The following is a 20,989-nucleotide window of genomic DNA, read 5'->3' on the forward strand; positions in this document are numbered from 1 at the left end:
AAGAAAGCGTCGTACAACCTCTAGCACTAATAATGTTTTTCTTTTATATATTTAATTACTAGCAGCACAAATTTTTAAATCTTATCCCTTCTTTCAACACTTCAACCGGTGAGTGATTTCGAATGATTTTTGTTACTAAGTTTCAAAAAATTCTCTGCATAATGCAAGCAACGTGCTTCGATGTAAGTTACGTGCAAGTGATGGGATGTCGAATATCGGCTGTAAAAGGCTTGCTTTCTCACTCGTTTTGTAACGCTACTCGAACGGACATGGGGTGATTGTACAAAGATTGAGTGAACTTTTAAAACATTCTCTTTTAAGCATGATTGCATATCAAAAGCTGAAGAAAGATGTTGGATGTGCACAACGCTTATATTCGCTAGGCAAATGCATGATCGTGACAGTGGCGTGGTTTCATAGGCTTTTTTAGCTCTCGCTACAGATCTATAAGCTCTGTAGTAAATTATTATCTATATTGATTTAGATGTTAGCTTTACCATGTGTGTACACAGAACTATTTGTACGGATTGTATTCATCTTCCCTGGCTTCCTTCTTCGCTCCTTTTGCCGATCGTGCGTCAAACGGTGTTCCGATCAAGTACGGCTTGATGCGTATTGATTCTGCTGGTAATGTGCATGTGCAGTGCTAAGGTGTGCTGTGTATCGTGACAAAGTAATATTTACACACCGGACACGTTCACCATGCTGCGGTCTGACGATAAAGCACAAACAATTCATCGCTCCCGGTCCCGCCCGCTTTCAGTACCAGATGGTCTAACACCTTCCGGAGATCTCGCAGTTAGCAACAATTCGCTGGCTTGTGTCAGTGCTATTGGACAAACAGTATCTACCGTTCCTCTACGATACGCACCACCTCTGGCAGAAGCAGTGAGGTGCGGATAATTGACACATTTTGGAGACAACTTTCGTTCGGTCTTCCCGGCAAATTCTGCCCCCCCGAGGGAGGTTAATGGCAGATGGAATCCCGTTTTGAAGGAGGTATGCTATAACTTCAACTATGCATGTCTACTTCTAGCGAATGGGATTGAAAAGATTGTGATGTTGTTTTTTTTTTTCTTACATGAAGGTGGGAGAAGTAGAACTTGAAGTTTTAGCGAACATCATGCTACCTCATCGTGGTTGATTAAATGCATGAAAAAGACAGTTTCGCATGCCATTTCGCAACCATAAACGCATGCGAATGTTTCTCAAAACCCATTCCTACGACTTCTAGCTTATACTTTGCTATCGTCACGATCGTACAGGTATAATTCAGTTAAAAGATCTGCTGTATTTGCTTTCACCTTAATACGCTAAACTTGCTGGAGATATTCGTAAACTACGAGCGAATTGTATTGTATCAAACGTTTGCGTGGTGCTTACTGCATGCTGCTGCCTCATTTTACAATTCTGTGCTCCAATAAAAATCTGTGCGCAAATAATGTTCTGCCCCGTAAAAGTATGGTGTATATATATAAAACATTTAACAAACACAAAACAAATCAACACAACACAGCTGCGCTTCATCGTTCGACTTCAGCTGCCATCGCTTTGATCGTTGTTTTGTTACAAAATATCTTTCCGTCAGCTTGTTCATAAATTGGATTCTTGTTTTGTTTCGTGTGCTCGATTAAAATGCTCAAATGTGCAACAACACGCTATCAACCCTATCAACAGTTCCGCTAAGCAGCATCACAATAAAATGCTCATCGAAAGCAATGGTGTCTGTGTGCTCCAGATTGGCGGGATTTACTCGAATTTCGACTCCGGCAGCAGATCGTACCAAGCTTTGATGCCTGGTCCACTCGAAATGTCCGGATCGTTGAGAGAGAGTTTTTGCTAAAAATAAATTGAAAAAAAAAATTACTATTACTCATAACAAAGGTCGCCTGTCTTATGCATCCTTACCATGCCGATCACTGGGCTGCCGAAGAATCCCTTCTGTGTGCACACTGTCACCTCCAGTTCCGAGTTGACCAGCTCCGCATTGGAGATGATGTACTCGAACGTGGTGTCGAACACGGGATCGCAGTTATCCTTCACCACATTGGTCTTGCGTTTCGATTCCTTCGAGCGGCCCGGCAACAGATACAGCTTCACGTACGGATCCGGTATGTTGCTGGGATCCTTGAGCGGAATATTGTTTATCTTGTGCACGATCACCAGCAACCGCTGGCGCTGCACATTGAACGCCACCGTCAGCTGAATCCGTCCCAGTCCAGCGGAACCGGCAGAGGACGTGGTGCTCGGACTGCGACGCAGCAGCTCCGTACCACCGTCGCTGAGATTCGGACTACGGGGTGGCGTGGCCATCATGACCGTGTTCAGAGTCGACACCACGAACGGTTCCTCCTGGATCGACATCTGTTCCATTATCGCCGATGTGGTGGATTTGCGCGAGTCCTGCTTCCGGATGCTTCCCTGGTGGGATAAGGCTGCCGCTTCCGCTGCATTTGAGTCGGTCGTCGATTGTTGCTGTTGCAGACCGCCAGCCGATTGCGAACCGTGCGATGTTGCCGTGCGGATGGAGCTCGTACGTGATAAGACACTGTCCGCCTCGGATGAGGGCGCCTTGTCCGGAGTGGTGGCCACCGCGTCCTGCTCCCGGTAACGCTTCAATATGCGCAGTGACAGCGACATAACAATCTTCGATTCAGGGCCCGACTTTTGCAACTGGAACGGTTGCGACATGATCTCGAGATTTTTCTTCTCCATCAGCGCGCTCAGGATGTACGTGAGCATGCCGATCGTGTTGCCCGTCTTCTGATCGATCACCTTCAGCTGGAGCGTATCGTTGTCGGGATTGCCCACCAGGAAGGTGAAGCCCTGCTCCCAAACAGGCGCATCCGTGCGCATCTGTACCGAGGTCTGTTCGTTCTTTTTGCCGACCGACAGGACCAGGTACGGGTCTGGTTGTGATTGTTGGCGCGCTTGCTGCGAGAAATCAAAACCAAAAAAGGAACAGGTTATTGTATCGCCATAAAGACCTCGATAAAATTAACAATTTGCTTACCGGTAAGTTCTTAGCCGAATCAATGAAAACAGTAAGTAGAGCTGTGCTCATAGATGTCACTCGCAGGTGCTGCGTTTCTCCCAGAGCTTGCTTCAGATCGGCCTTGTCGGAGCTCAATTTGAACCATGTCATGCGAAGATGCACAAGTCCATGCTTGGCCTGTTCCAATGTCAACCACTGTAGGTGAAAAACATTTAATTAGTCAAGTTAATTTTATTTGAGGTAAACTGTGATAAGCTTATGGCAATCAGTTCATTCTTCATTCAAAGCTAATTTTTTAAATTAATAATATGTTTCTCATCATTAGAATCACTACAACACAATAAATACTAACAAATTCAAACATTGACATCAACTAAAATTACTTGATTTTCCAAAAAAAAACTAAAAAAATAGTCTAACTTTATAAAACTGAAAAAGTTACAACTTTTTGATCTTAAGTCTATGTGATGTAATTTACTAACAAGGCTGAGTTTGACAGCCCTGGAATACTCACCGTATCGATTTCACCGTTCTTGGTAACGCTGCTGATTTCCACAGTCGCTCTGTGACCATCGCGACGAACAAATTGGAGAAAAAGCACAATTCCATATCATTTACTGCTTACAATTTTACTAATCAGTTATATAACTCTTAAGCCATAATCATGCAAAACATAGTACATGATAGGTTTAATGAGTAAGTGTGTCAAACGTTTGTTAGATCGGACAGAGATATTAATAAGTTGAAAGTGTAAGAGTGTAGTACCAACCCAGCAAATAACAAAAAACCAACTAATGTGTGCCTAACTCATGCAAGCACTACAATGTTTATCTTGGCCCGTTGACCAAAAAAAAAGCACAAGCAAACTTCTTGCAATAACGCAAACCATTAGCACATCAAAATGCAACAAAAGCACATTGCTGTGAGGAAAATAGTTGGGAAAATATAGATAAAAACAGCTTTTCGATTAGCAATCGACATGGGTAAACAGGTAAGTTAAGTAACCGCATGACTGAGAAGGAATGGAAAAATTGTTTGCTGAAAAACAATAAAATGTAACAAAAAATGAACATGAAAACATGGACATGAAAAATATTCCTTTCGAATCGATAACAAAATGTTAGCAAATGAGTTGTAGAGACATTTAAACACTGAGGACAAGATGACATAATTTGAAAAAGGTGAAGGCCAAGCTGATAGCCAAGCAGATGGTACAACAAACGGAGCAAAGAAACGAGCGAAAGATGAACAAGGCGTGGGCCCGCTAGAGTAAAAGATGGTAATCATTCGGTGTAACATTAGATACAAAGAGTTAGAGATAGAGCTGTATACAGATTGATGTGTAGCGATATAGCCGATAGGAGATAATGATTGTATTGCTTGCGAAAATGTTTGAATTGCTTTTCCGAACCTTCCTAGTGGGTCGTGGTCACCGGTACGATCCCAGTCGAACAACTTTATGCCAATCAACGTTTGATGCGTAACGTCAACACAGGCCTGTCAACACGGTTTGTCGGTTGGTCGTTTTGCGTTGATGATGGTCGGTTAGCGTCGGTTACGAAGCGGAAATCGGATGTAGTTAGATGGGAGTTGGCGGATGGCCGGACGTTCGAAAGGATCACAGGACAATGGATCGGTAGGCATGGGGCGATCGGTTACGCGTTTTATTTTTTTTTTTAATTTGTCAGTCGACAGTGGGTTAGTTTGTTTGTACGAGTTGATGGAATTCGATTGGTCGCGTTTGTTGGAAACGGTTTACCACGATTTGCAGTAGCATCCGGCAAGACGCACAATGCGCATACGACACGACACGCACGGACAAAGGAGCAACGAGAAGCGCAAAAAAATCGGTGGAAAAAATAGACAGAGAAGAACGAGAAAAGAAAGAACATTATTGCGTTAGTGCTGTTAGTGGAAGAACAGGATCGTTCGATTAGTATCCGCTAATAATTGACGAAAACAGTATGTCGACTAGAGAGAACAGCCGACCCATTCCTTCTGCCCAGTATTTGTTACAACACGAAGATCAGGTGTGCGCTCGGTGTGTATGTGTAAAATTGTAAGCATTTCAGTGTATTTATAATACAGGCACAATTGAAGTAGTGGAACTCGCTTGTGTTTAAATTTTCTGCGCCACATATATTGCAGCCCATATTTGCACCATCCTAATCAGCAAGGTGCGTACATATGGTCGGTAGTGCACATATTGATATTTACAGTCAAATCCCACATTGGTGCATCATACACTCACTCAGCAGATGGTAAAGACAGTGGATGAAAGCTAAAGCTAACAGACTCATGATGAAACGTCCCCGAGAGCTGTATGTACACACGAGTGGTAAGCTTTAGAGATGGTTGTGATTGTCGGTTTGTTTGGAAAAAAGTCTCTTGCCTCGTCACTACTTTTCGCACCTGTACAACGTTAGATTAATGGAGACAGCAGGGCCATTGGCACGCGGCGGCAGTATGTCAAACCAAGCACTCAACAAACGCCTCACATACACGTTCTATGTAAAAGGATGATCCTGGCCACGCGCAATAAAAAAAAAACATGTACAGAGAACAAACAAACAAAAGAAATTCGCGCACAGACACAGGGTAACGAAACGGGAAACGTGAACAAACGTAAGAAAAACGTAAAAACCAAACGAAAAACAGAAGCAAAACTACAGTAAAGTAACATCATCACCACCTGCCAAGGAAATCGTCGTTCTGTACCCCGGGGAAACCCGGATCCCAATCCCACAGGTTGAGTTCAATCTCTTGCCTGAGTATGGCATTGACTTCAGCCTAGAAAATTAGACTTTGATTAGTTTGTTTGGGGCAATTGTTGGCCGCTCTTAAGTAACCATCCCAAAGTTCGCAGCCATATCTCGCCAAACTTCGCTTTCACCACTGGTAGACAGAGTACGGAGAAGATGCTCTTCATGATTCTATGCTTTCGGAACACAATTCGATGACTACTGGAGGAATGATTGCCCCTGCACAATGGCACAGTTATTGCTAAACAGGCAGAACGAAGCATCATGGCAGTCTATCAATCAGCGGCACGAACAAACGAACATGTGCATATCTTCAACCACAACGTCTGCATCTGTACCGACAAGCAGGAAAAACGACAGCTAGCGTAACGGAGCAACATCACGTAAAAACACGAACATGAACTACTACACGCGTAATGGCAAGCAAGGCGATCGACAAGGCGCGCATTCGCATTACTTAGGATGCCATCGTACTTAAAACGCACTCGGAACACTAACAGAATCGAACGGAACGCATTAATAGATGGGATTAACGGAAACATTGAGAATGTTAATTACGAAAGCAATTAAACTTTACTGCGACTTGTTAGTGGATTATCGGTTACTTATGTTGGATTAGTTGATAAGGAAAAAAAACTAAAGGATTATGCGAGTCAATCATAATTATACACACAACATAGAACGAAACTCATTCAAATTACTCAACGTTAGAACGATGTGTAAAACAAGCCGTTACATGGAATTGAACTAATGTGATGTTAGAAAAGAAAGGTTTAACGTAACAAAATTTTAAAACAAATCCAAAACCATAACCCAAAACCCCCCAATACGAAGGGTGTAATCAATAAAAGAGCTAACTAAAGAAACATTTCAACCAATGTTAAACAAAACCACCAGAATCATGGGAAAATCATAGTAAACCGGGAAGGAAAACTAACAACGTATAACGAATTGGCTCACCTTCCCAACAGTTCATCTTCGCCGGCGTCCTCATCGTTGATCACGACCTGAAGTGTTTGACCACTTTCCGCGTGGATAAAGGCCTGCAGGTATGGGGAAGGTGTTGGTCGTAGTGGTTTGGTATGAGCGATTCAAAAGGTACAAAGTATCGGTGGGATAGTGTTTCGGGGGAGTTCGCTATTGGTTCGTACGCAGGATGCACCACTCACTGACTGATTCGGTCGGGGGGGGATATTTCGGACACAACAAAACGCATAGCGAATGGCAGATCTTAGAAAAATGGAACCTCACCTACAAACTTCAAATTCGGATTCAGCCAACAAGGCATAGGTCCTGTGAATTCCTCCATTTTGAATATTAATGAGCTTTGACCATTTGGAGGTGCAGCGTGGCTTAAATCACGTCCATAACGATACTCGAGGGATGCCTCCCGAAAGGTACCTCCCATGCAGTGGCATGGATTTTTGGGCTTTAGAACTTTTTTTTTTGTTCTTCTGTGACTCAACGCTCTCAATGCCCAAAGTGCCCTAATGTCACAAAAAAATGCCCAAAACGAAGAGTGCTACGCTAGCTAAGAAAACAAAACAACACCCGTCCATCACCTGTCCTGTCGGTGTGTCGGTCGGTCGTTCGCGATAAGCACGAGCCAATGTTATTGCTACCATACCCCGGTTTAAAACCTGCTCGAAGCATGATAGCAGCAACATAAAGCAGCATGTAAGGTCGTGAAAACTCTGCCACAGGGCTTGTACAACGCCGTGGATACTCACGCACGCACCGCATGGCCGTGGTAAAATATTAAACAAACAAAACACTAACAACAGGAAAGTTATATACTGTGAAGCTGTTATAGTACATAAGTAAAACAATGCTGCAAACATTAATTATGAATCTTGTAGCTATTTAACGCCATAGTCCCAGAGCATCCGTACGGTCTGTGGCTGTTGTGCTAAATACAGTACTGTGCGCTACACTACTCATGCACAGCAAACTGGGCAACTTGCAGATGGCAAAGAATGATGACACATTCCTTTAAGATGATCTCCAATGCAGTGATGTGCTCCGATCTCAAACGATCTCCTAACTACAGTGTTTAAATAAATATGCTCTAAGATCTATAACTGGTTTCCATGTTGAGGTATGTACAATGTCGCAGCTCAAAATTATTATGTTCCTGTTAGTTTACTGTTCCATCAAGGACCTTGTTGGAAACATTGTTAAAAGGGAGCAAACAAATTGCTAACTGTGTATTAAGGGGTGTATTCTGTCCTGTGGATTGCATAACTCTAGGCGTTTTGTTTTGTGTACTGGATGATCGCGGATTTGCAGTTCACAAAACAACACTCTCAAAGTAATGCAATCGGTATGACAATATTATCTTATTAACGATTTGTTAGCTCGTCACAGGAGTGACTTGTAGAAAATACATCGTACAAAACACTTGATCATGCAAAACCGGCACTCCACAACTAACTGAGCCACTTGAGGACGCTTAATGCGTCCATCTAAGGGGTAAGGACATGAGTTGAAGTTTTTGGATAACATTAACAAAATGATTCATGCAAATACGAACACATCCTCCGATGGACGGACGCCATCGGATAGCAAGAGAACACAATGCGTGCAGTGTACAGCAAAACCAAACAAACGATCTCCAAACGTGGGAACAGGTTGGCGTGTTAATTGGATTTGCGCTCAAAGTTTGGTGGACAAATCGGTCCCAGGGCTAATTTCAACCCAGTGTCCGCCCGATGGACACCTGTCGCGTCATTGATTTTAGCGTTGCTGCTGATTTTAGCGTAAATAACTGTGCACCGCATACGGCGTAAGTACTGTACGGCAAATCCACTGGCAGAAAACGATACCGACGAATAGCGACGACGTCGTCTATACTTAACGAAGATTTGTAGGAAAGTCCACCGAAACGTATCCTTCGTCTCCGCTTGCCATTCACATCCTCGCAGTCCATCAGTACCAAAAACCCAACCCACGTTCATCGCTACCATTCTCTTTGCCGAACCTTGCTACAATCAAACAACTCCAAGCACGCACATTACGTACGGCACGCTGCTGCTGTTGCGGCGGTGAACCATTCCGCTAAGGTGTTCGCACGATGTGTCCACTTACCTCACACCAGTAGTCCCACTTCGGGTTGACCGTGTTGTCGATGGTTTGCGTGCGGAATTGTTGAGCGCCGACGGAAATGATGGCGTACGGGTCCGATTTCCCTTTGCCCAGCACGCTGATGTCCTTTTTCATCAGGTCTTTAGCCTCGACGACGTGAATTCTAAGTACGCCCTGAAGAATACCGGTCGCAAGAGCAATAGAGAAGAAGGTAAATGAAAGTAACGATCCTTTTAGCATTTTTGAGGTTTCAAGTTATGACATGAGGACACAATAAAATTTGAAGGCATGACATCAGTATTTCAGGTTTCTCTTATCATTTTAAACTGTTTTACTATTACATAATTTTGAGTAGTTTCAAAATAGAGAGATTCTATGGACATTTCAATAACTGGAATCAATTAAAGGTATTGAATATTAAATATTTGTCCTTTAAATCAATGTTATTACTGTTTAACGTTAAGAAACCCTTTATAAAGTGAACATAAATTATTAAAAAATCAAATAAAACTGCAAAATAAAAGCATCAGACCACTCTCGAGATAACTCAATACAACTTTTTCAATGTACTAAACTACAAGCCATTATTCATTGTTATCCTCGTCCACAAGGGTCAAAATTCTAGTGATGTATTAAAATCACTTCACCACTGGTGACAACGACCGCACCCCACGTGAGTTGCGTGATTCATCCACCGGCCAATACACAACATAAAGCTTACCGTCGGAGAAGTAAGCAACTAATTACCCTGCGCGCCCGAATCTTACCTCCGGTTCCGGCATCTTCAGCGACAACGCCGGCACACCGTCGCTCAGCACGATGGGCAGCTTGTTCGGCAGCACCATGATGGCGGCCACCTGCTCGACGATAATCTTACGCAAAATGTCACTCAACCCCGGCATATCGAGCAGATCGACCACCCCGACCAGGTTGAAGTCGATGTTCGGATTGTTGAGGAAGAATATCTGCAGCCCACCGATGAGGGGCATCTGGGAAATCAGTGGCTTCATAATTACGCGCACCGTGCCGTGTATCTGGAAGTCCTTGATGCCACCCCGCAGCCCACTGAGCGCGAAGCTGATGTCGCAATCGCCGGCATAGAACAGATCCAGATCCATAATGATTTCATTGCGCGATACATTCTTATCGTACACCTTTACGCCACCGATCCGGGGAGGCTGTTGGAAAGGAACAAACAAGACCGATACGATTAACCCAGGGCACTATGTGCGTTGAGAACTCCTGTAGTCCCTCAGGAGAACAACAGTGAAAAACCACTCACAATCGTGCCCAGGATCATGCGGTCGAATTTGAATCCATTCAGCTTGTACGCTGCCATCGCTTGTTGGATGTTCGGTTCAATCGATTCCTTGATGAGATTTTTCGCATAAAAGTTTGCGTTTGGCCAGACTTGCTTCAGGATCTGTGCCGCAAAGGAGAACATATCACAAGCAGTAGTAATTAAATTACATTCGTCATCGATGCTAGGGCGAACTCAGCCACCGAGCGGAAACTTTGCGTCAATATTTACCTTGTTGAGCCATTCGCAACGCTCCACGTCCGGAAAGAAGACCTAATGGGGAGGAAGAAGAAAAAGTGATAAAAGAAAGTTTTCTTTTTCTCATCAAAGACATTTTTATTCTTATTTATGATGATTTTTCATGCAATAAAATATTTTACTGAAGTTCAATTTGTCGTTCAATTATTCAATAATCCGAAGTTCCCTGTTAATGGAACCATGAAGGCACAATTCCAATAATATGGTTCTTATCTACAGAGAAAGTATGCGAACTTTTCCATTTACTTATTCTGGGACAGAACTCGTTGAAATGTTCAAGAACATTCCCACATGTATTTTTGGTATATCTTTTTTAAAAAAAGCTCAATATTCCCTTACTTTAATCAGCTAAAATACACCGCTAATGGATTCCATTATCCTTAAGCGTCAATTCGTTTAGCCTAAAGAAAGATGAACAGTGTTCGATGAATTCTAATCAGAAAGATAAATTCCACTGCATTTACATATCTCTTGCCGCACGGAAAAAAAAACATGGAAAACGTAACCTTGCCGGAAAAAGCTTCCCCAATTGCATTTTCTTTACCGTCCCTAACATCCTTTGATCATCGTTTGAAGTGCAGCGTGAATCGTGCGCTAGAATCATGAAACGCGCGAGCCAACTGTGTCGTCCGCGCCGTTCCCCAGCCAAAACGCCCGGCGTCCACAAACGAAGGCGAGCATACGAAGACAGGATAGCACCACTTACCGGCACCAGTCGAGTGGAAAACGTTTACCACCAGCGTTAGGCGAGCCGGTCCATGGTTTCTTTTTGCACCCGCAAAACAAACAGTCACCTTCGACAAAGTACATGCGTGGCGTACATTAGCCACCAACGCCAGTCACGGTTTTAAAACCATCGAAATAACACACCACGTTGTGCCAGGGGATTGTACAGCGGTGCTTCTTTACACCCAAAACAACCCAGGCAGATCGTTTAGTATCGCACGTGGGCATCATTTCATGGAAAATCGTCGCCGTGCACCTTCCCGCCCATGCTGTTGATCGATAACGACTCGATTGCCGTACCGGGTACCGGGCCCAAGTACACTCTGCAGCTTATTCGATGGAAAATGCGGACGAAAGCAATAGAGGCCCAAATTTAAGCATACTTTGCATACAACGAAACCATCGTACCACCCACAGCCAGACATGTCCCGTGGCAAGAGTACAGCGTAGAAGCAACCCGCCACATACGCTAATGATGTTGGACCTAGTTTCAGACGCCAAAGGGTATTTTGCAATGTTTTATTCTGTCGCAAAATTCGTTAGTGTAGTGTTAAGTACTTTAGCAAGCCAAACATGATGCTGTTAGCAGCAAGCGTAATTTTCCCATATCAAGAGGTTCCTGTGCTTTCGGTAGGTACCAGTCGGTACGTTATAATTGGAGCAGCATCCTTCACAGCACCATAGCGGATGGGAAAAAATTGCTGAGAAGGTGAAATTAATTCGAGATCGTTGATGTTTTTAGCACAGCTTACAGCTCTTTGATAATGCTATGTGATATGATGTTCGCTCGTATCGCTTGCCCGCAGTAAAATTGGTGCAAATGTACGTGTCGGTGCAATATTATCGTTTGCTAATATCGTCCTCACCTTGTGCGTTTACAGTAAGCTTAAGTTAATGGTTAATATTCGGTGCTCTGGGTAATTTCTATCTCAAGAACCAACATGAATGTATCGTGACAACATTAATGATATGGATAAATATTTATATGAGTTATATAAGATAAAGAGATAAAAATTATTAAGTTGTTTTGTAACTATTGTCACTTTGTTAGGAGGTCGATATATCCAATCTTAGTCTTAAAAGCTTCAAGAAAACATATCATCATGTTCATAGGTATCCAACGAAGATAACATAGGTTACAACGCCTATTCACAAGGTTTTCGATAAGTTTGAAGCCATTTATGAGTTGTGTAGAATGTCTTGAGGTAGACATTTGGATTTAAAACATGGAGCACTTTTAGCGTCCAAATAGAAAAAGAATGGTTTCCGGCTAAAGCTCTCTCAACCAACACATTTTTGATGTCGGAAAAATTGTTTCATGGAAATTGACATTGAAAAAAAAAGTTATTATAGAATTTATTTAACATCGCAAAAGTTCAAGAGAGATGGAAAGACTCTACATCAACTCGAAAAACATCCAAAAACGGTTCCAACTTTACGATTTCATCTCAAAAACCCTGTAAATCATTGATGAATAAGCAACTCTGTAGACTGTTAAACTAGCCACCGCAAATATTAAACAGTGTTTTATAAAAAGTGAACAAACCTAATGAATTATGAAGGCTTGCATTATTTGCGAGACAAAATTACACACAGCGGAGTAGTTGTGCCGCAAGCACAGTCTTTGCTTCGAGGTTTTCCATCGCAGCCAACCGTCCCAATCGCTCGTTCAAAACCTTCGTTCGAGCGTTCGTCACCGAAGAGCTTTGTTTGTTTACCTTCTTTAGGTTTTAGATAATTAAGACATCACCTGGTATAACCTTTTCGCCCGCCAAGCACGAGCTAGCGAGAAGTTTACGGGCATTAAAGATGCAAAGATAAACCATCCCTTGCGTTTGTCCCACGCATATACCGGCTCACATTTTACTGATGATGGCACACCTCAACCTGATCGTATTTTCCCACCTTTCGTCTAGAATGAAGCATACAGTGCACGATTCAGTGTCGCAAGCACCGTGTGCGATGGGTATTGTTGTCAAACAAAACGTTTACACTCGCGGGGGCACTTACCCTGGTAATGATCTTGCTTGTTTAAAAATAAACTCTGGTACAAGTACAAGAGGATCGGGGATTATTAATATATGTTTTTAAGGATAAGTAATCATTTCCCCCAACAAAATTCTTTTGCTAGTCAGCCTTATTAATTCTCTTCCGACATCACGATACTATTCACTGTACGCAAGCATGATTAAGCGTATTTAATTGAGTTTCTTTTTGTTGTAGCATAGGTAAATCTGACGCACAAAGTTGTAAATGCACTTATCTCCCACCCAAGCATGGACAGAGTGGTTTACAATGAATGTATCTTCACCTTCCCGAGAACCAGACGCGTTCATTTTCGCTCATACAACAGTCATGAATGTTTTAGGTACGGTTCTGTACCAGTTTAGCTCTATTCGCCCGCAGGTTGATGATGCCATCACTGAAATGCGCCATTTTATTATTAATGAGCTGGCCGGCGCTAAAATAAATGATGACCCATTTGCTAACCCGTGTTTGTACAGCACTGTGGACTGGAGTTGCGTATGGAATTCAGTTTTCTGCATTAAGTACAAAAATGTTGTATAATAAATTAACGAGAAAATCTAGTAGACAATTCGAAGTGATGTGAATTTTTATCGATACATTGCATATATTTAGGCGTATCTATCAAATTCATCATTGATTCGATAGATAAGTTCACTTCTGCGTTTAACTCCTTTTTTAATTTTCTCCAAAACCAGCCACGGTTTTACATTATTTAAAAAGCAAAACTATCACCAAAGGTCTCTTGCATCTTTTCCCATTATCGATTCCTCTTAAACATTCCTATTTAATGATGGATTAAGCATCACTGATTCATAATATCACAGCAGGCGTATGTGTGATTCACATCCACCTGCCTATAGAAACAAGCAGAAAGCTCATGCAAACACCTGCCTCTACTGCTAATTCCAGCAAACTCATCAACCGCACGCTTTCTCGCGTGTCAAGCTTTCTTTTCACGCGTCCAACGGTTTGAATTTATCACGATCGGCACCATCAGCCATCCTATCCAGCTGTCACAATGCCGGCAAAATATAGTCCCACCCGGGCGGAGACCACAAGCCGGCATTTGTGATTGTGTAATACTATCTGGCGGTGGCGGAAAATTATCCTTACCAGTTCCGCGTTGCTCCACTCCAACTAATCACGTAACAGAACGAACATAGCGAACCGACTTTACGACCACGTCCCCCCGGTGGGACGCACGGAGATCACACTTACCCATGCCGGCAGATCATGCAGACGGGCCAGGATGACGTCCTTATCGTTCGCGAGTGCCGATGCCTTCGCAACGCTGCGCCGTGTGTCGTTCGTTTTGCGCCAGGATTCGCGCGCCACCGAGAGGATGACGGGTGTGATGAGCCACGCCACCGACCATCCCATGTAGCCGACGAAGTAGATGATACCGACCGTAACCACCTTCTTCGCGAACGAGTACAGCAGCGACATGATGCTATCGTCCTTGGTTTTTGCAACCTCGGACGCATCCGGCGGTGCCGATTGCTTTTCCGGGCTTAATTCCTTGCTGGCGCCGGTCATGGTGGTTTCGGTTTCGTCCGATTGCTGTAGCAGGCTGTCAACCTCACTGCTGGAAGGTGAATCCGGTGATTGATGTTGGTCGGCGAGTGAGTCACTAGATGGACCACAATGGGAGAGAGACAAAACGGTGGAGGGATGAGTGAGCATTAGTATAAGCTGAGGATGTTGTACAGGCTGACATCATATAATGTGAATGTGGCACTTGGAAGAACGTGTTGATAATTAAATTTACAACTTTTTCTCCTCCCAGCACACGCCGATGCGCTCATTGCAAGCGATGAACTAAGCTATTTCGTTTATCATTCGAAAAATAGTTGGAAGTTACTCAAAACATTCGTCAAAGAAAAAGAAATTTTGAAAGGGTCTCGGATCCAAATATGTTTCAACGTACATTGTTATGCCTACGACATTTGTTTCCATTGTTTAGTGAACTAAAGTAACGTTTTCTTTTACTTCTATTCATTCATTCTCATTCAGGATGTCCAGTTTATTGGATTGAATATTGAAGCAGAATATCTTAAGGTCACTCTCTTACCGCTGTGTACTATTAAAAATTCTGGCAGTGTCTCAAATGATACATAAAGTCAATCAAACAAACCTCATTTTGTTGCTGCTCTGTGAACTCGGCACAGTCTAATATCTCCAGCGCTTCCACCTTTTAAACTCCACGAGAAAATTTCACTCCAAATTCTTGATTCTATTGCTTTTTCTTGCACTTCACACGTCCAACATGGACTTAATTTATTTTTATCACACACAAAAACGAGAACGACCTTTAGGCAGAGCGAAAAACCACATCAATCTTCGGCGACACGCTATATGTTTCCAAAATTTTTATGTTTTATTCGTGCTCTATCGCTCCAAACCAACGTTCCACCCACCAATCCGGTTTCGATTAAAGCAAAACGCGACAGAGTGCCAATGCGTTGTACCCAAAATTAACTCCCTGGTTCCCGGATTTTGGTACCGCTTTGGCGATAACCTCGAATGTGCTGCAGCGTTCGGCAATGTGACCACCTTCTACGTGAACGTTCACCACACACACTGGCCGCACTGGCACGCACAGAACTGATGATGCTAGACGGACAACCGGCACCAACGATCGACGATGAGATCGCGACTGCTACCGCACCGAACGACAAACACCACTGACCCGCTGGACATGGTGTTGGTGAGATGCACGACAATACGATTCTACGTTGGCATAGTGTATGCGGGCGCGAATGATATCGCGAGCGATTATTTTGCCTGTTCGCGCAGCGAAATGAAAACAACATCACGGATACGGATGACTTCACCGAGGCGGCATGCTATACGCATACTCACAAACGGGCAACACGCAGAGGATCCGGCTGCGTGGCGGAGGTGATCCGTCTATACACACATTTTAAGCTGACCGTGCACGAAGAAGTCGGATGGCAGAAACATGTGTTTACGGTGCACGGAAGTCTTAACCCTTCTGGGCACCGAGATGGACTGCGAATTTTAAAGCATTGCAATTTTCTGAGGTTTTTGTTCAATGTTATTGAATTTCGATAAAAACTTTATTAGAAACTTGTTAACAATTGAACGACAAAGAATATTTCATGATGTATTATTAAAAAGTTCCACAAAACCCATGTCCATTATGAGGTTTACAGTTCAAACAATTTAACGGAACGGACGTGTAGCGTCGTCGTTCCGGATGAAAGCGCTCGGTGGTTGGATGTAATGCTAAGTAATGTATTTCTTATACTCTATTCGGACACATTACGATCAATTGTTTCGATCGGGCCAGAAGAATAACAGAAGAATGAACAACGATGTAGCATCCATTCCACCTAAAAACCTCCCGTAGGGCAAAGCACTCAACGGATAGCCATCCGCAGTACGAGCATTGTACAAGGTCTGTACGAACACCATGTGCGAGCTGCAGTTGCGCTGATCGTGCTCGCTAAAAATAAACCATGACCAGAATTCCTCTACGCCATGGTTCGAAACCTCATTTCCAAGAGTTATGGCAGATTTGGATGCAAACAGTTAAAAAAAAAAACTACACACCAAACGTAATTAGCGCTATTAGAAGGTGACGGAAGTGTTGTGTGATTGCTCGAGACACACCATGCTAAGGTTTTCAATCATCGCAAACAGCGGATCGTACATGATTAATTGAGCTACAATTTTTGGGACAACGGGTGACACGATGATGTTCACAGGTTTGTTAAGGACCGGGTGACAATCGGATGCTGATCTCAATTATAAATTACTAAAGGTTGATTACTAAAAACAACAACACTATAAAGCGCCTAAATGTATGCAATCGGCATCACAAGTACTGGTTTTTTGCATACATATAGCATAGCATACAAAACGAGCCACAAATTGTTTATTCTTTGCATTTCTTCTGTTTCTAGATTTTGCATTCGTATCATTCATCGGTCGTTTATTGATTGGCAACAATTTTACAGCAAATACACTTTATTCCGGTCCATCAAAACCATGACAGATCGTCTGAGTGTAATGAATATCTCTCTAAACAATTACTCACATCTTGAGAACATAAAACATTTATAAAGCTCTTCATCAACCGCAAAGCCCACAAAACTGTATCGCTCAATTATTAGGCTTAGCAAACACTTCCTACGGAGCACTTGTTCTACCGGCACCTGTCACAACTCAGTTTGGGTTTAGCGGCACACGGTCGCTGTTGTTTCGGTGCTTTTGCGTCCTCCGGCAAGCGGTAGTTAATCTTGTCTTGAGGAAAAACAAAAAAAAAACGTTATAAAACTCTCATCGGGCAGACAGTTTGCCGTGGTTTTTTTCTACTCCATACTTGTCCCGGTTTTTCCTCTGTCTGGATGGCGCCAAGCGGCTTGTCTGGCTGGAATCTAATCGATTTTCCACAGACATACTGATAGAGTGAGCGAAAGAACACATACACACTGGTGCTGCATAGCATCTTGTTGACGACATTTTTTGCCTGTATTGATCGTAGTATTTTGTCGACCAATGGAAAACATAAACTTTCCTAGCAATTACCTAAATCGACCGACCGAAAGTAATTTGAAAACGCTAATGAAAGCTACAGAAGGGACGCTTTCGCGCATGAGGGTTGTACTGGGGTGGTTGATATGTGTATTGATAAACTTTATCGTGGCCAACAGTTTAACCAACGCGTGAACTTTCGGTACAGCAGGTAATGGTGCACAGTAGGAAACCCTTCATTCTGAGTACGCTAAGTTGAATGGCACATACAAGCCAGACAAATCAATAACTATTTCAACCATTTTGACACGCTACGGCTTCTCACTTTTGTTTTGGTTCGTGTTCCTTAGAGGGGGCATGCATTCTACTTGGATCGTTGGATCAAGCCTGAACGATCCGGTCACTAAACAACGGCGTCATTGTCACTGATAATACTTTTCTCCATTCACATTAGAACAACCCGCTTGAGGTGTGCATGCAGTTGCTTTAAAATCGGGACACTTACAAGGGAAGTATTGATGCCATAAAATGAATCACCTGCAATATACCTTCAATGGATTTCAATGCAATCATTGTCTAAAACACCTAAATTCACACTTGTTTTCTGGACCGACTTCTCCACAAGGAAGGTTGTGAGGTGTATGAGTATAATCACATGACATTCTTTATTAACCAACTTGCTCCATATCAGACAAAAGTTCGATGAGATCACAGCGTACGTTACTTCCTCAACCGATCCCATTCCAATCTCAGTATTTTATGACTTCTTCGTTTGACCTTCGTTAGCAGCCGAAGTTCGGGTCTACCGCCTACTGCGCGGTTTCACAATACAACCAAATTTGGACCTAACTTAACCATAGCATTGCACATTCTACACCGTCGTCGTCGATGTCGAACTTTTGCACTTCAAAAACCTTCACTATGCGACCGATTTGTTGATGGGTTCTCACATTCTTTACATTTTTACCGATCGTTTCGATACCGGGCGTGGTTTTTTTTAGGCAAATTCTCTTCAGTCGTACAAGCTGCCAAGCAAGACAGCTCGGTTAAACAGCAGAACATCACAAGGAACGGTTCAACTTGTGTACCATCAACAACATTAAACATTCACGAAATGAAACAAAACGAATTAGATACACGCGCTTTCCCCGAGGTTCCCCGAGGGCCACCCCTTTCAACCCTACCATCCGCAACTGTAAACAGTTTAAATTTGACCACCGTTCCAAAGACGAGTCTCGCGAGATGGCGACGCTACCACCACAGTTGACTACGGTTTTGTGACTGCGAAAGAGGCCCCCATCAAACTCATATTTCGTACCAATGTCAGCCCGTTTTATGTCAGTAGAACCACCTCTTCATCCCCCCAATCTCCGTGGAGCCAAATGGACACGCATACAACCTTGCGTTCGTACCGGGTGTCTTCCAATACGGTGTTCTCTCTCCGGGTTTAATCGATTGTTTTGCAGACTTTTGCGGTGTTGTGTTGCATTATGTCATCTTACGAGAAACGGCGGAAAAAAAACCATCCCTCACTTCCGGAAGGTCACTTCTTCGCAGCCACAGTAATAATACGCAACAACCTTCGCATGTTTACGTCTTCGACGGGGAACACTCCATCGAACCGTCAGCGTCGGACTCTGTTCGCCCAACCTGCTGCTGACCTTCCCCCTGGTGGGGTTAGTTTTGCTTGTGTTTGTGTGATCGCCATGCTGTAATAATTCGCGCTCCTGTCCACTTGTCTCACCGGCGGAGTGGCAGCAAAATGCATCGACAGCATCAGATCGGATCAGAGAGATGATGTCATCGTGGAACCCACAGTGAACTTGACTTATATTTTAATACCCGGTTTCATGCTTGGGGAGTGGAGTGTTTTTTTTTTCACTTCCCAGTCGGGTAAATATTCAGAGGTTCAGAGTATTGTCCGGAGCACTGTACCCAAAAAGCCCTACTCTTTTCAGTGAAATGTCACGAATACCTTGCCACCGTAACATTTGATTGAAATCGGTATAGCAAAGACATGGAACCTTTGGGCATTTTATAACGAATCGGGACAACGCACGGGAACAATAATAATCGAAAACTGGTTCTCGAACCAATTTAATGAACTCTCGCCCAGATTTTCCTTTCGTCCTTGGCGTCCTATTCACGCGTCGTTCAAACAGGTTACCACCGACGCTGCTAGCGCTCTTCAAATGAGTTTTAAGCCTCCATTATTCATACACCGGTAAAAAAGTCACTCAAACGGACAACACAATTTCCGGACACAAAAAGAACAATCGCAAATTATGAGCCTTCGTCACCGTTATTCGCTTTGATACGACCGAAACTTTATGTCAACCTGTCTTACTGGATGCAGCGGCGATGTTTCGTTCAAATCCTGTGCGCTTGAAAACCGAAGCATGGTACATTTTAATGTCACCGTCAAGGCAACTTTCTTCCATTCTTTCTGCTTTTCTTCTGAATGAATATTCCCAAACACAATGCTGTAAAATTTCTTTCAGCGAAAGCAGCTTTACTTGTCGGAAAGCATCATGTCTTTGGAGGGGATTATAATTGTACATGGTCCGTGGAGGGTTTTTATCTAACAAACACAATTTCACTGTGAAATAAAAGTAAACTTTGCTGTTTTACAACCCATTGTTATATTTCCAACTAAGATTAAGCTGTAAAAATTTAAAAAATGTTTTCGTCAAAATGTTGAAGTACAATACGGTTTGCGTGACTTATGGTTACAGTTTATCAATTAAGATGCAATAAAAATAACTACAGATACTGCAACAACTAACCATAGTACTTCTGTTTATATATTAAACATGATTGAAATTATGTATCAGTTCAAATGTAACAAGATGAAGGTAAAGCAATTATGATGATCCTTCTATTCCAGGTAGACAAACAAATGGGGAAACATTTATCACCTACCGCAACACCTTGTCCCGTGAGATTTCACTCAACAAAACCTGACCATCAACAAGATGGCAGATGATGTTAGATTAAATATATCCCACGCTTTCATGCACGTACGACCATTGCTAACGTGGTAACTGGCTGCAACAGTTTCCTCCGAGCAAAGCATTAAAGGCCAACAGTGCCGAAACACGAAACTGAATTATTTCCATTTTCAATGGCAAGTAATGGTTTGTGCTAGCTACATAGAAAGGATCTATTTGACAAAAGTTGTTAAACAAATCATAATCCTCTTTGCAGCGAAAATTGATACAGCTGTCCTGGTGATGGTAATAACGATGATAATGAAAAGCTTCCAAAAGTATAGGATTCTAATGTTATGTAGATCTTTACAGCATCTGTGTAAATACCAGAACTACCCAAATTTCG

General features: G+C 42.9%; 1 protein-coding gene across 3 annotated transcripts; it reads right to left on the bottom strand.

Annotated features, from left to right (window-relative positions):
* Positions 1 to 1,749: 1,749 nt before the first annotated feature.
* On the bottom strand, positions 1,750 to 14,689 carry LOC128710014 (extended synaptotagmin-2). Of its 3 annotated transcripts, none has more exons than XM_053805055.1 (11): positions 14,372 to 14,689; positions 10,373 to 10,414; positions 10,124 to 10,264; positions 9,609 to 10,019; positions 8,845 to 9,015; positions 4,407 to 4,492; positions 3,510 to 3,558; positions 3,014 to 3,190; positions 2,538 to 2,934; positions 1,909 to 2,447; positions 1,750 to 1,839 (listed from the first exon to the last, which is right to left on the bottom strand). In XM_053805055.1, exons 1-11 carry the CDS (start codon positions 14,687 to 14,689, stop codon positions 1,750 to 1,752), a joined length of 2,421 nt encoding a protein of 806 aa, XP_053661030.1. The 3 variants fall into 3 exon arrangements, with proteins under 3 accessions (XP_053661030.1, XP_053661029.1, XP_053661031.1); XM_053805054.1 differs by lacking the exon at positions 4,407 to 4,492 and adding an exon at positions 5,688 to 5,785; XM_053805056.1 differs by lacking the exon at positions 4,407 to 4,492 and adding an exon at positions 6,718 to 6,800.
* Between the last annotated feature and the right edge of the window lie 6,300 nt (positions 14,690 to 20,989).

The sequence above is a fragment of the Anopheles marshallii genome, chromosome 2, assembly GCF_943734725.1.
Source record: "Anopheles marshallii chromosome 2, idAnoMarsDA_429_01, whole genome shotgun sequence".
Taxonomy (NCBI): domain Eukaryota; kingdom Metazoa; phylum Arthropoda; class Insecta; order Diptera; family Culicidae; genus Anopheles; species Anopheles marshallii.

What these genes read in the sequence shown, in the direction of transcription:
- LOC128710014 (XM_053805054.1), bottom strand. Translation starts at nt 14,689, where the DNA reads ATGACCGGCGCCAGCAAGGAATTAAGCCCGGAAAAGCAATCGGCACCG. An exon ending in AACGACGATTTCCTTGGCAG is followed by an intron (nt 3,559 to 5,687) that starts GTGGTGATGATG and finishes CGATGGTCACAG; the next exon opens with AGCGACTGTGGAAATCAGCA. An exon ending in ATTCGGCTAAGAACTTACCG is followed by an intron (nt 2,935 to 3,013) that starts GTAAGCAAATTG and finishes GATTTCTCGCAG; the next exon opens with CAAGCGCGCCAACAATCACA.